The following is a 14,395-nucleotide window of genomic DNA, read 5'->3' as shown; positions in this document are numbered from 1 at the left end:
CCTCTGAGCCCTCTTCTGGTCTCTTTCTGATGAGTAAAATGGTCATAGAATTCTCAGGAAACCAATGACATCTGCTCTTTCATTGATCCATTTAACGAACATGTACTGAGCACCGTAGGTGCAGAAAATACAGACACGACAATGAATTCCCACCCCCCCCCCACATGCTTCTCCACCCAGCTATCCTCACTTTACGTTTCCATGGATAAAATCAATTTAAGAAGCATCAAGAACAAGGAAAAGAGCGAACCTCATGATTCGTTTCATTTTCATGGAGAATGCCATCTTCATAATCTCGGATCAGAGCTCGCGCTGTCAGCTTGTGTATCATCTGTGTTGAAGCAGCAAAGGGGAAAAAAAGATTCAAATGGCTTCTAACTGAAGTCTTACTTAGAAAACCACTTTTAACTTGAGGTATAACAGTACATATAGAAAATTCACCCCTTTTAAAAGTGTCCAGTTTGGTGAGCTGTAACGAATGTATACAGTTGTGATGACCACACTGAAATAAAGATTCAGAACAGTTCTTCACTTTCAAAGGTTCCTCATGCCCCTGGCTGTCACCTCTAGCCCCTGGCACCTACTCATCTGTTTTCTGTCCCTATAGTTTTGCCTTTTCTGTGAAAGGGTATTTTGCCACTTCAGTTTATCTCAAAAACCGTAAGCTGTTCTTCTGTAGGATGAGTCAGCCTAGTGCTGCGATGCCCCACCATGAATGTGACCTCCACTCAGAAGGGCAGGGGCAGCAAAATGTGCCCTGGGAAGTGTGGGGTAAAGGATCGCCTCCCTTTCTCTCCAACGAAGAAACACAACTGATCTTAAATGGCAATGTCTCATTTCCATAATAATTCCAACTCTTGTAATTTTGTTATCAGTAGGGCCACAGCTCACAGAGAAAGTACCACTACAAAAACTGCAATTTCATGGAGTTTGACTTAATCGTCTTCCCAGGCAAAATCGTTTGACTTAATTTCCTCCTTAGATTCAATTTTTAAACCGATATGGAGATTCCCTAAACTTCTATACACACATCACGTGCAAATAATAAGTTACAATTATTGATTTGGGGTAAAAAAGCAAGTCATATTTTATTTGAAAAACAAAAAACAAAAATCTGCAATGTCTGGGAAATAGTTTATCTGCTTATGCAAATACTTCTATGAATAGCAAACTGCACATATAATATACATAGGTGAGGGATTTTCCAGGTCTGACTATAGTAGATCAAGTACTAATGCAAATACTACAAACTTTTCAGTGATAATTCATTTGCTTTTAATCCAAAAGTAGAAAAAACAAACACACTCTCAATATATGTTTACTCTTGGCCTAGGACTATTATACTGAGTAATACGAGATAACACGGGTGGATCGTGGCACTTAACTTTTATTGAGTCATGGACACATTCAAGAACCTCCCCTAAAAACTGTTCACGTATAAAATACCAAGTTTCATTGCAGTTATTCATAGCCACTGATGCTCATGTGGATACACGAGACTCAAGAACCCCAGAAGAAGAAGTACTGTCTTAGAAACTGAATGCAAGTGTCCTCATTTGTACGGATAACAATCCTCCACATCATATTGTGTACTGAAGTGTCAACACAGAGAAACAGGAGCAACAAAGGAAGTACAGGGAGCATTATACAAGAAAATATTAAATGATGACAACTTTCAAACAGTGAGTTCATAGTTCAAGTTTTGAATCTTACAGTTCCAGTTGTCTTCTGAAGTTCAGTAGTTGATACCATTGTAGAAAATTCTTTCTCCTCAATTAATGCACACAGAGTTGCCTGAAACGGGGTGGGGGTGGGAAGGAAATCCCTTATTAGCTTTTTCACTCCACAGTGTCTTGGTTAATTTCACAGTGATTTTCTCTCTCCTTTCAATGGAAGTTAAAAGGCTCCCCGATGTCCCTAGGTAACTACCCATTATGTTTGCAGAAGCAGAAAAATTTGCCAGCATATTATGATCTGGGGGGAGGAGAGGAAAGAAAAGAGAAAGAAAAGAAAAATAGAACTCTTGGCAACATACATTGTTCTTCCCACACTAAAACCAGCCATGTGCTTCCTCACCTGTGTGCAATGAGGAATAAATCCGTAGACAAGGAGTCGATGGTTGAGGAACAAGGACTGCACCTGGGCTGGGGCCTGCAGGGGTTCAGGTGCATCTGCACTTAGCTGCTGCCACTTGACGGAGACAGAGTGACAACTTGGAGAATGCAACCGGGTCATCTGGTCTTCTATCTATTTATAAGAAAGGAATTATTTCTCTTTCAATGTTACACCCAGAAAATAGTGACTTAACACTGAGAATAATTTTACATTCTATCTTTCAGGATTTGTAGCTCTCTGCTTTTTTTTTTTTTTTTTTTTCTTTTCCTCCTTCCTGCTCAGGGTACTTTTTCAAAAAGATTTTAAATAGAATTCTTTTTTAAAAATTTTTTTTCTAATTTTTATTTATTTTTGAGACAGAGAGAGACAGAGCATGAATGGGGGAGGGGCAGAGAGAGAGGGAGACACAGAATCTGAAACAGGCTCCAGGCTCTGAGCTGTCAGTACAGAGCCCGACGTGGGGCTCAAACTCACGGACCGTGAGATCACGACCTGAGCTGAAGTTGGACGCTCAACCGACTGAGCCACCCAGGCGCCCCTTAAATAGAGTTCTTAATAGCATTAGCACATAATTTAAACGTGCAAAACATCCCTAAATCATTCCATTAGTTAATTACTAATATACAACTTTTGCAGGGAGTAGATTCCAATTATACCAATTAATCCTACAAAGGGCTTGAATAGATGTTTTCCAAAGAAGGTGTACGGATGGCCCCAAGGAGCACATGAGAAGTTGTTCAACATCACTAGTAATTAGGAAAATGCAAATCAAAACCCCAATGAAATACAACTTCACACTCTACAATGGTTATTATGAAACAAAACAAAACAAAACCCCCAAAAACAACAAGTGCTATTGAGAACCCTAGTACATTGCTGATGGGAATATAAAATGGTGCAGCTGCTATGAACAACAGTATGGCAGTTCCAAAAAGCTAAACACAGAATTACCATATGACCCAGAAATTCCACCTCTGGGTATACACCTAAAATAACTGAAATCAGAGTCCTGAACACATGCTTGTGTGTCAATACTCAGAGCAGCATAACTCATAACAACTAAAAGGTGGAAACAACACAAATGTCTATCAACAAATGAACCCATAAACAAAATGTGGTGTGTGCACACAATGAAATATTACTTAGCCTTTAAAAAGGAAGAAAATTCTGACATAGTCTACAATGTGCATAGATCTTGAAAATATTATACCAAGTGAAATAAGCCAGGCACAAAAGGACAAATACTATAGGATTCCGCTTGCATGAAGTATCTAAAGTAGTCAAATTCACAGAAAGAAAGTAGAATGGTAGTTGGCAGGGGCTGGGGTGTAGGTACAATGGGAGCAGCTCTTTAATGAGTTGAGTTTCTGTTTCGGATGATGAAAAATTCTGGAGATGGATGGAGGTGACGGCTGCACAACATTACAAATGTGACTTAATGCCACTGAATGCCACTAAAAATGGTTAAATGGTAAATTTTATGTATATTTTGCCACAATGACAGATAATGCTAACAAAACATGGATACTACTTTACCTTTAAAAATCCCCCATGATACTTTATAAAGAAGAAATCAAACTACAAGCTAAGAGAATGACCCAATTAAGGAGAATGTTTCTGCTAGATGTTAGACAATAACTGAGGGGTGCAATACCTTCAGGCCTGTGGCCTTTTTGTAGGGCCCCTTTCTATTAACGAAAACACAGAAGTTACTGTCAATGGATTTGTAAGAAGATATTATTTCCACATATAAGCATAAAACTAGAAATAAGATGTTTGAGAAACGTACCTGTTTTTTCCAACTGTGTTTGGATTTTGAGTTAAAATACTCAAATACTCCAGCACCGTACTGGGACAAAGTCCTTAAGATATGACGATTTGCTGTAGGACTGATCACATTTCACATGTTATAATCTTCAAGAAATTTTAGAAATGTTTTTGAAGTACATGTAGTTAACAGTGTTGATATAGTTCAGAATTCAATAGAGGAAACATTATATGCAGAAGAATTGCTTTTCTGTAGTTGAGGTTAGAGAGATAAAACTCAGGACAGACAGTATGAAACATCTGAAGCTTTGGGTAATTTAGGCTCCCATATATCAGAAAACCTATTTCTCTTTCACAATAGAAAAAAAAAAAAGCAGAAATTGTTGACTCCTGATTTACCAAAAGAGAGAATAGATGATTCTGAAAAACCTCTGAAAAGTTATCAGAATACTGGTAAAAATATCAACCTGCTTTCAATGAATGTCAGTTACCCAAATTTGATCCCAAAGGCCAAGAACTGGCAAAGAGTTAATAAAGTCTACATCTTCAAATATAATGCACATCTGGGGGCACATGGGTGGCTCAGCCGATAAAACGTCCCACTCTTGATTTTGGCTCAGGTCATGATCTCATGGTTTGTGAGATCAAGCCTCGCATTGGGCTCTGCGCTGACTGTGCAGGGCCTGCTTGGGATTCCCTCTCTCCCTCTCTTTCTGATCCTCCCCTGCTCTCTCTGTCTCTCAAAACAAACACACAAACATTAAAAAATTATGATGCACAACTAGATAGCAAAAAGGATAGGGAAGTGTCTTTCTAGCAAAAATAAGCTTTGCTATTTGAATGACAATGTCGTATTAAATTTCTCTTGATAATAATTCTGTAACTATTAAGAAAGCTTTTCTTAGAGACGTTCCTCCTAAAATAATAAAGAAACAATTATTTTTCAGGAAAAGAGCTTAAGAAAGTTATTTATTTCTGAAATATGTCTTAACCTATTTATTAAAGATTGGATTTGTCTTTAGTCTTCAAAATTAACTGGTGGTGACTACAACACCCGTTAGAGAATCCCCCTAAGCTGGAGTTTATTTCTCTTTTACCAATTTCATCAGCTAGTAAGGCTGCTTGGAATCTGTTTTTGCTCCTGCTGTGCGGACCTCAGGGGACAGCTTGTTACAATAGGCAATAGTTCAGTCTCTACTCCTGGAGAACTCACATCGTGCTAGAGTTTGTGAACACAAATGAGTATGAGAAACCTGTAGAAAGATCCTAAAAACCTGACAGAAAATCAGTAAAACTTCCAGCTCCCTCAGGCTGGGTTGTGTGAGAGCACAAAGTCACCTCCCAAAGGAGGTTTGTGCCCACCCACCCCCATCACGGCGTCCTCCCCTATTGCCTTCGTGGCACTTAGGAAAACCCATCTCCCTTTGAGCTTACTGGGTTGTTTGCTGTCTGGCTCCCCATACCCGGCACTGTGGTCCCGCACCAAGGTGCATCTGTCTCGTGACAGGCCCTCAGCAAAAAAAGGAATCAACGGGGCCCGGTGTCTTCTGCACTGATGTCTGAGCCACGACCCTGGCACTGCCTCTGCCACACGGTCAGGGGAGCAGGGAGGAGGCAGGTCCCTGCAGCGTGTTGCGGCCAGCCCCCTGTGTGTACAGGCCCAAGTTACTCAGGTGAAGTCCATTTAGGAGCACTTGCTGGGGAAGTCCACGGGGGGCTGGATAATTTCCTGGTTGGTCTGTGGTGCCCAGCTCTCACGTTAGGGAACAGGACTGGAGCTGTGACTGAGGCAGGGCAGACAGAGGAGAAGAGCCCTCTGGGCAGGCAGGTCTGGCTTGGGTACAGAGCCCTCAAAGGGTGTCTAGGGCTCCAGCTCCTGAAAGTCATGGCCGAGGCCTGAGGAGGACCCCGGTCCAGGACAGCACAGTGGCCCCAGAGAACAGCAACACCCACCTCCACCCCTACCCTTGTGTTGAGGGGCTCTCCCGCTCCATGCACTGTCTCAGAATAGGGAGGCCTGGTGATCGTTTGCCAGGATGGTGACTATGTGGGGGAGAGTCCCAGGAGACGAGGGTGCAGGCATGCTCTGTGCAAACACCAGTCTGGCCCTTGGTGTTTTCCTTATGTTTACACCATACACCTCGGTTTCGTCCAAAACAGCTAACTATAATTGGGGTGGGGGATCATTCCAACAATGAAGAGGGTCTAGCCTCCAGAGAGAGAGATCTTAAGTCCATTATAGGATTTGAAAATGCAAATGTGGCAGCCACCACAAAGGTGTGAAGGAGCAAGAGCCTGGGTGGGACCCTCAGCCCTGGTCACAAACCGCCAGGGGTGGAGGTGCGCCCAGCACTTCAGGCTTCTCAGGATAGGCTGGAAATCTGGATTTTTATGTAACATAATAATATCTAACGTTGACTTGGTGTTTGCCGTGTGCCATCTCTGTTCTTAAGACTATTCTTAAGTACTTTTTATGCTTATTTTTTTAATGTTTATTTATTTATTTTTGAGAGAGAGACAGAGACAGAGAGAGACAGAGAGATTGTAAGCTTGGCAGGGAAAGAGAGAGAGAGAGAGAGAGAGAGAGAGGGAGAGAGAGAGAGAGAGAGAGAGAGGGAGAGAAAGAGAGAAAGAGAGAGAGAGAGAATCCCAAGTAGGCTCCATACTGTCAGTGTAGAGCCCTACACGGGGCTGGAACTCACAAACAGTGAGATCATGACCTGAACCAAAATCAAGAGTCAGACGCTTAACTGACTGAGCCACCCAGGTGCCCCGTAAGTACTTTTTATATATGAGCTCATTGAATCCTCAGAGTAAACCTATTAAATCTATGACTCTTTCACTATCATCTTCATTTTATACACAAGAGATTTAACAACATGCCCAAGGTCAGAGCTAACAAATGGCCAATTCAGGTATTGAGACCCAGGCAGTCTCAGAGCCCAGAGCTCTACAACTATATGCTAAACAGTTTCTATACACCGTTATCAACTTCAAAACTTCTAGAAATCCTGTGTAGGCCAACAAAAAAAACCCTGCCCACAGGCTGCCTTCTTCACCCACAGTGTTCACTGTGTCACTAGACCTCCCACACTTACCCAATACCACAGGAGAACAGCCTGGTGTGTTGGACATTTCTTTTCACAAGCTGCAATGTCAGACTCTCATTCTGGAGGTGCCCATCAGATATAAGGAGAATGTTCCGTAACCCTCGAGAAGGGTACAGTAAATTTAAATACCGGAGTGTTTTCCAGAAGTCTGTATTTCCCATGGTAGGTGTAGCAGACTAGAGGAAATGAAGTGAAAGGTTATTTACTACTTTTGGGGTCTATTCACCATTAACTGTCATCATTTACTGAAGCACGTCTCAGTGAGGGTTTAGAGACATTGTCACTGAAAAGATATATTTTTTTCTCAATTATACATTTGTGCAACAACTACACTTACATCCTCTTAGTTTATTTTATGTCACATAGTCACTATAATATTATCAGTGGACACTTATTTGACTTTTTTTATGCTTCCCCAGGGTTTGCTGGCATGGACTGAGGAAGCAATTAGTCATTCTCAGCTTCCTCTGTCTTCAGAAATAGAAAAAAAGGAACAGAAGAAAACATTCCAACGCTGCTGCATTTAGGTGGTAGGAATGTGGGCGATTTTTTTCTTTCTACCCTTTTTAATTTCCAGTTTTTCTTTAGTGAGTTCATATGGCTTTTATTAATAAAATAAAAGAGCCCACCAACATACAAAAACTGAAGGACTGGGGGTGTTCCAATAGCGCTCGTGGGGGGAATAAGTCTGGACAGTACTGTTAAACCTTGATAGGAAAAGACCCAAGAGATGAAGGAAGGTCCTTTTACTCACCATAATGAATTCTGTTGGCACATTGTTGCTTGTGATGTACTTAGGATATGAAAATAATTCCTTGTAACCTGTGTGATAAGATTGGCGTGAGGTGTAGCTACGAAATATTCACTTTACTGACCACTAACAATGTTTGATAGTTTTAACATACAAAAAATTCACCACACTATTCCTTTAAATAATAAACTCTAGTGCACTGAAACTATGCACTTTACAATGCAAAGTGTCCTGAATAAAATTACATGTAGACTTCTGTTCTGTAGCAGATTGCTCATGCAAAGTAAGATGTGGGGTGTCACAACAGCACAGGCAGCCTGGCCACGGCAGGGACACGTTCTCCTTCCAGGGCCTTGGTTTTCCCAGGCTTATCTGACCTCTGCCCAGCAGCAGCAGACCCTAGCTCCTTCATAAAAGGGCAGGTCTTCTGCTCAATGGGATGGAAAGTAAGAATCATCAGGACCGGACTGCCCCCTCACTCTACTCCGGTTCTTTCTCTCATTCCTGAAATACCTTCTTCTGGTGGCTGACATGTCCCTGGACCCCCACCTGGCGGATGGTATTGCTCTTCCTCTAAAAGGGCTGATCTGATGCTTGCTGAACCCTTATAGATTTTCTACATTGTGCTGATTTCACATGTTCTGTCCATATGCTTGGGACCCTCCTACATCTCAACCAAGGGTCTTACATTTGGTTCAGCTGCTAGGAACACTAGTAGTATTTATAAAGCACTTGATATGTGATAGGCACTGTTTTAAATCCTTTGCAGGCATTAGCTCAATCCTTACAACAACACTGTGAGGTAGGAACTATCACCCTTATATTACAGATGAGGAAACTGAGGTATAAAAAGTTCAAGTAATTTGCCCAAGGTGACAGCCAGGGCTAGTAAGTGATAGAGTTGGAAGGTGAAGCCAGGGATCTGGCTCCGGTGTTCTGGTTCTTGAACTCCATGCTATGCTACCTCTTACTCCATAGGTGAGGTCAGGGTACTAACAGCCATCAGCTCTATCCATGAGCATGCTCATATTAAGGAGGAAGCACGCTTTGGACTGGGGCCAAAGAGCACTCACCTGTGCCAAACTTGACAATGTTCATCTTTTGCTTCTTTCCCACCAAGGACAGTGCATATAAGGCAATTTGCTTGGCTTGCAAGAATGTCGCACCCTCCACGGAAGCGGAGCAATCAAGACAAATAATCACTTCATTGTTCTCAGCTAGGTCAGGGAGTGTGATATCGAGGTCTGGTTGAAAAACAAGCATGCAGGCCTAAAAAAAGAAAAAAGGTGCTGGACTGGTGTTTATCTTAAACTGGTCTGGCTTGTTTACATTGGTATAGGCATGCCTTGGAGATATTGTGGGTTCAGTTCCGGAATACCACCATAAAGCAAGTATCACAATAAAGTGAGGTAAATAAAGGTTTTGGTTCCCAGCACATATAAAGTTATGTTTACACTACAGTGTAGTCTATTAAATGTGCAATTGCCCCATGTTGGGCTCTGCACTGACAGCAGGGAGCCTGCTTGGGATTTTCTCTCTCTCTGTCCCACTCACAATCTCTTTCTCTCTCAATCTCTCTCTCTCTCAGAAATAAATAACCATTAAAAAAAATAGTTATTTTTTTGCTGCCGAGGGTCCTGCCTCGATGTCAATGGCTGCTGACTGACCAGGATGGTGGCAGCTGAAGGCTGGAGTGGCTGTGGCAATTTCTTAAAATAAGATTAACAGTGAAGTTTCCGCATCTATTGACTCTCCCTTCCATGAATGATTTCTCTGTAGCATGTGATGCTCCAGATGTGTAGCTGTGTAGATGTAATGTGTAGCCTGACGGCAGGGCTCGATACCATGACCCCGGGGTCATGACCTGAGTCAAAATCAAGAGTCAGACATGCTCAACTGACTGAGCCACCCAGGTGCCCTGATTCTGAGTTAATTTTTGAGTGGTGTAAGATAGTGGCCTAATTTCATTCATTTGCATGTAGATATCCAGTTTTCCCAGCACCAATTATTGAAAGGGCCATCCTTTCCCCGTTGAATATTCTTAGCTCCCTTGTCAAATATTAGTTGACAAATATGCATGGGTTTATTTCTGGGCTCTTAATTCTGTTCCATAGGTCTATGTGTCTGTTTTTACAACAGCATCACACTGTTTTGGTTGCTACAGCCTTGCAGTATAGTTGGAAACCAGGAAGTGTGATGCCTCTAGCTTTATTATTCTTCCTCAAGATTGCCTGGGCTATTCAGGGTATTTTGTGGTTCCATCATGAAATATCTTACCATTTGTTTGTGCCTTCTTCAATTTCTTTCATCAGTGTCTTAAGGTTTTCAATGTACGTGTCTTTTACTTCCTTTGGTTAAATTTATTCCTAAGTATTTCCCCCAGGTGTCCCATGGTCTATAGTTTTCTTATAGTATCCTACAACTTTCCTGAATTTATTTATTAGTTCTAACAGTGCTTTAGTGGAATTTTTAGGGTTGTTTTATACATGAGATCAAGTTATCTGCAAACACAGACAATTTTACTTTTTCCTTTCCTATTTGTATGCTTTTCATTTCTTTTTCTTGCCTAATTGTTCTAGCTAGGATTTCCAGTACTACATTGGATAGGAATGGCTAGAGTAGGCAGTCTTATTTCTGATTTTAGAGAAAAAGCTCTTAGTTTTTCATCGAGTCTGATGTTAGCTGTGTTTGTAATACATGGTCTTTATTATGTTGAGGTAACCTTCTATACTCAGTTTGTTCCGAGCTTTCATCATGAAAGGGTGTTGAATTTTTTCAAACCCTTCTTCTGCATCTATTGACAGGATCATATAACTTATTTTATTTTTATTTATTTTTAGTTTTTAAATGTTTATTTTGAGAGAGGGAGAGCAAGCAAGCAGGGGAGGGGCAGAGAGAGAGAGAGGGAATCCTAAGTAGGCTCTGTGCTGGCAGCATGGAGCCCGACACAGGGCTCAATCCCATGAACTGTGAGATCATGACCTGAGCCAAAAGCAAGAGTTGGACGCTTAACCCATTGAGCCACCCAGGCACCCCAATTTTTAAATTACTTTTTAAAAAGGACAATTTTTTTTCAGGTGGGAAGGGGCAGAGGGAGAGGGAGAAAGATAATTCCATGAAGGCCTCAGGCCCAGTGCAGAGCCTGACCCAGGGCTCAATCTCATGACCATGAGATCATGACTTTAGCTGAAATCAAGAGATTTCGGACGCTTAACTGATTGAGCCATTCAGGCACCCCATTTTAAAATTTTTTATTGATGTGTACTTGACACACAATGTTACATTAGTTTCCAGTGTACAAATAGTAATTTGACAAGTTCATACGTTATGCTATGCTTATCACAAGCATAGCTACCATCTATTATAATGGCATTGACTATATTCTCTATGCTGTTCCTTTTATTCCCATGATTTATTCATTCCACAAGTGGAAGCTTGTATTTTTCTAGCATTCTTTCATTTCAAGAACTCTTTTTACCATTTTTCATAAGTCAGGTCCAGTGGTGATGAATTCCCTTAGCTTTTGTTTGGGAATGTATCTCTCCTTAATTTCTGAAGGACAGTTTTGCTGGGTTTATGCTATATTGTGATTTATAAGACATATATATTTGGTCAACTCATATATATTTTGTCTTTGTCCACTGTTCCTCATGCACATCTCCCAAACCCCCTGGGATTTCCGGGGTGCCTGGGTGGCTCAGTCCATTAAATATTGACTTCGACTTCAGCTCAGGTCATGATCTCATGGTTTGTGAGTTTGAGCTCAATGTTGGGCTCTGTGCTGACAGCTCAGAGCCTGGAGCCTGCTTTGGATTCTGCGTCTCCCTCTGTCTCTGCCTCTCCCTGCTTGTGCTCTGTTTCTCTGTCTCTCAAAAATAAATAAACATTAAAAAAATTTTTTTTAATCCAAAACCCTTGGAATTTCCTAAGTGATGAGAATGATAAAGGTGTCTTTTGTTATGTTAATGAGGTGAGTTTTGGATCCCCACCTAAGGAGGGGGGCTGGTTGCTAGGAGAACCAACTATATGATCAGAGAGTTAGAACCTTCAGTCCTGTCCATAGACTCCTGGAAGGGCAGTGAGACTGGAGACTGAATCAATCTCCAATGGCCAATAATTCTTGCCAATCATGCCTATGTGATGAAGCCACCATAAAAACCCAAAAGATGGGCTTCGGAGAGCTTTCACATTGGTGAACACATGGAGATGTGGAAGAGTGGTGTGCCTGTAGGGAATGGAGGGTCTGTACCCTTTCCCCAGACCTTGCCGATGCATATCTGTCATCTGGCTGTGCCTGAGTTACATGCCTTTGTAATCAACTGGTGGCCTAGGGAGTAAAATTCCTCTCTGTGTTCTGTGAGTTGCTCTAGCAAGCTAATAAAAGCTGAGGAAAGGATTGTGGGAATCTCTGATTTATAGCTAGTTGGTCAAAGTACAGGTAACAACCTGGACTTACATAGTATAGTGGTATGTGGGGAAGCCCTCTATCTGCCTTTGGAACTGGGTCCAAGAACCCAAAAGACAGTATTCTTGGTTGGCAGTTTTTCCTCTCAACACTTTGAATATATCATCGCACTCCCTCCTGACCTCATGGTTTCTGCAGAAAAATCTGATAGCCCTATGGGAGTTCCATTGTATGTGATGAGCCATTTTTCTCTTGCTGCTTTCAAAAGTCTCTCCCTGTCCTTGATTTTTAATACTTTAATTATAATGTGTTTTAGAGTAATCTTCTTTCAATGGATCTTGCTTGGGGTCCTCTGAGCTGCCTGAACCTGGTTATTCATCTCTCCCTCAAGATTTAGTAAGATTTTAGCTATTATTTCTTTGAATAATATTTCCACCCCTTTCTCTCCTTTCCTGGGATGCCCATGATGCAAACATTCTTTTGCTTGATAGTGTTCCATGATTCATGTAGGCTTTTTTCACTCATTTTCATTCCTTTTCTTTTTATTCCTTTAATTTCAAATGATCCGTCTTCAAGTTAGTTGATTCTTTCTTCTGCATGATTAAGGGAGTTGGTGAAGCTCTGTCTTGAATTTTTCAGTCTGTCATTATATTCTTTTTTTTTTTTTTTTTTTTTTTTTTTTGGTAAGCAGCAGTCACTGTGATTTATTTTTTTTCTACTGAATCTTTCTTTCTTTCTTTCTTTCTTTCTTTCTTTCTTTCTTTCTTTCTTTTCTTTCTTTCTTTTTCAATATATGAAGTTTATTGTCAAATTGGTTTCCATACAACACCCAGTGCTCATCCCAAAAGGTGCCCTCCTCAATACCCATCACCCACCCTCCCCTCCCTCCCACCCCCCATCAACCCTCAGTTTGTTCTCAGTTTTTAACAGTCTCTTATGCTTTGGCTCTCTCCCACTCTAACCTCTTTTTTTTTTTCCTTCCCCTCCTCCATGGGTTTCTGTTAAGTTTCTCAGGATCCACATAAGAGTGAAACCATATGGTATCTGTCTTTCTCTGTATGGCTTATTTCACTTAGCATCACAGTCTCCAGTTCCATCCACGTTGCTACAAAGGGCCATATTTCATTCTTTCTCATTGCCATGTAGTACTCCATTGTGTATATAAACCACAATTTCTTTTTTTTTTTTTTCAACGTTTTTTTATTTATTTTTGGGACAGAGAGAGACAGAGCATGAACGGGGGAGGGGCAGAGAGAGAGGGAGACACAGAATCGGAAACAGGCTCCAGGCTCCGAGCCATCAGCCCAGAGCGTGATGCGGGGCTCAAACTCACGGACCGCGAGATCGTGACCTGGCTGATGTCGGACGCTTAACCGACTGCGCCACCCAGGCGCCCCTAAACCACAATTTCTTTATCCATTCATCAGTTGATGGACATTTAGGCTCTTTCCAGAATTTGGCTATTGTTGAGAGTGCTGCTATAAACATTGGGGTACAAGTGCCCCTATGCATCAGTACTCCTGTATCCCTTGGGTAAATTCCTAGCAGTGCTATTGCTGGGTCATAGGGTAGGTCTATTTTTAATTTTCTGAGGAACCTCCACACTGCTTTCCAGAGCGGCTGCACCAATTTGCATTCCCACCAACAGTGCAAGAGGGTTCCCGTTTCTCCACATCCTCTCCAGCATCTATAGTCTCCTGATTTGTTCATTTTGGCCACTCTGACTGGCATGAGGTGATATCTGAGTGTGGTTTTGATTTGTATTTCCCTGATAAGGAGCGACATTGAGCATCTTTTTATGTGCCTGTTGGCCATCCGGATGTCTTCTTTAGAGAAGTGTCTATTCATGTTTTCTGCTCATTTCTTCACTGGATTATTTGTTTTTCAGGTGTGGAGTTTGGTGAGCTCTTCATAGATTTTGGATACTAGCCCTTTGTCCGATATGTCATTTGCAAATATCTTTTCCCATTCCGTTGGTTGCCTTTTAGTTTTGTTGGTTGTTTCCTTTGCTGTGCAGAAGCTTTTTATCTTCATAAGGTCCCAGTAGTTCATTTTTGCTTTTAATTCCCTTGCCTTTGGGGATGTGTCAAGTAAGAAATTGCTACGGCTGAGGTCAGAGAGGTCTTTTCCTGCTTTCTCCTCTAGGGTTTTGATGGTTTCCTGTCTCACATTCAGGTCCTTTATCCATTTTGAGTTTATTTTTGTGAATGGTGTGAGAAAGTGATCTAGTTTCAATCTTCTGCATGT

At 41.5% G+C, this 14,395-nt stretch overlaps 1 protein-coding gene across 1 annotated transcript in view; it reads right to left on the bottom strand.

The window, feature by feature from the left end:
• Positions 1–14,395, bottom strand: part of PARP4 (poly(ADP-ribose) polymerase family member 4) — a 119,262-nt gene that overhangs the window by 39,014 nt on the left and 65,853 nt on the right. Inside the window, exons 24-30 of the mRNA XM_047068287.1 lie at positions 8,817–9,012; positions 7,747–7,814; positions 6,981–7,168; positions 3,905–4,004; positions 2,077–2,247; positions 1,714–1,794; positions 251–331 (exon numbers count right to left, since the gene is read on the bottom strand). Of these exons, the coding sequence (XP_046924243.1) occupies positions 251–331; positions 1,714–1,794; positions 2,077–2,247; positions 3,905–4,004; positions 6,981–7,168; positions 7,747–7,814; positions 8,817–9,012 (885 nt within the window). The remainder of the gene's footprint in view (positions 1–250; positions 332–1,713; positions 1,795–2,076; positions 2,248–3,904; positions 4,005–6,980; positions 7,169–7,746; positions 7,815–8,816; positions 9,013–14,395) is intronic.

This window comes from Lynx rufus, unplaced genomic scaffold (genome assembly GCF_022079265.1).
Source record: "Lynx rufus isolate CCGP_SWC_20201006 ecotype Redwood Valley unplaced genomic scaffold, mLynRuf1.p SCAF_1, whole genome shotgun sequence".
Classification (NCBI taxonomy): domain Eukaryota; kingdom Metazoa; phylum Chordata; class Mammalia; order Carnivora; family Felidae; genus Lynx; species Lynx rufus.
This window is presented reverse-complemented; position numbering and strand designations above follow the sequence as displayed.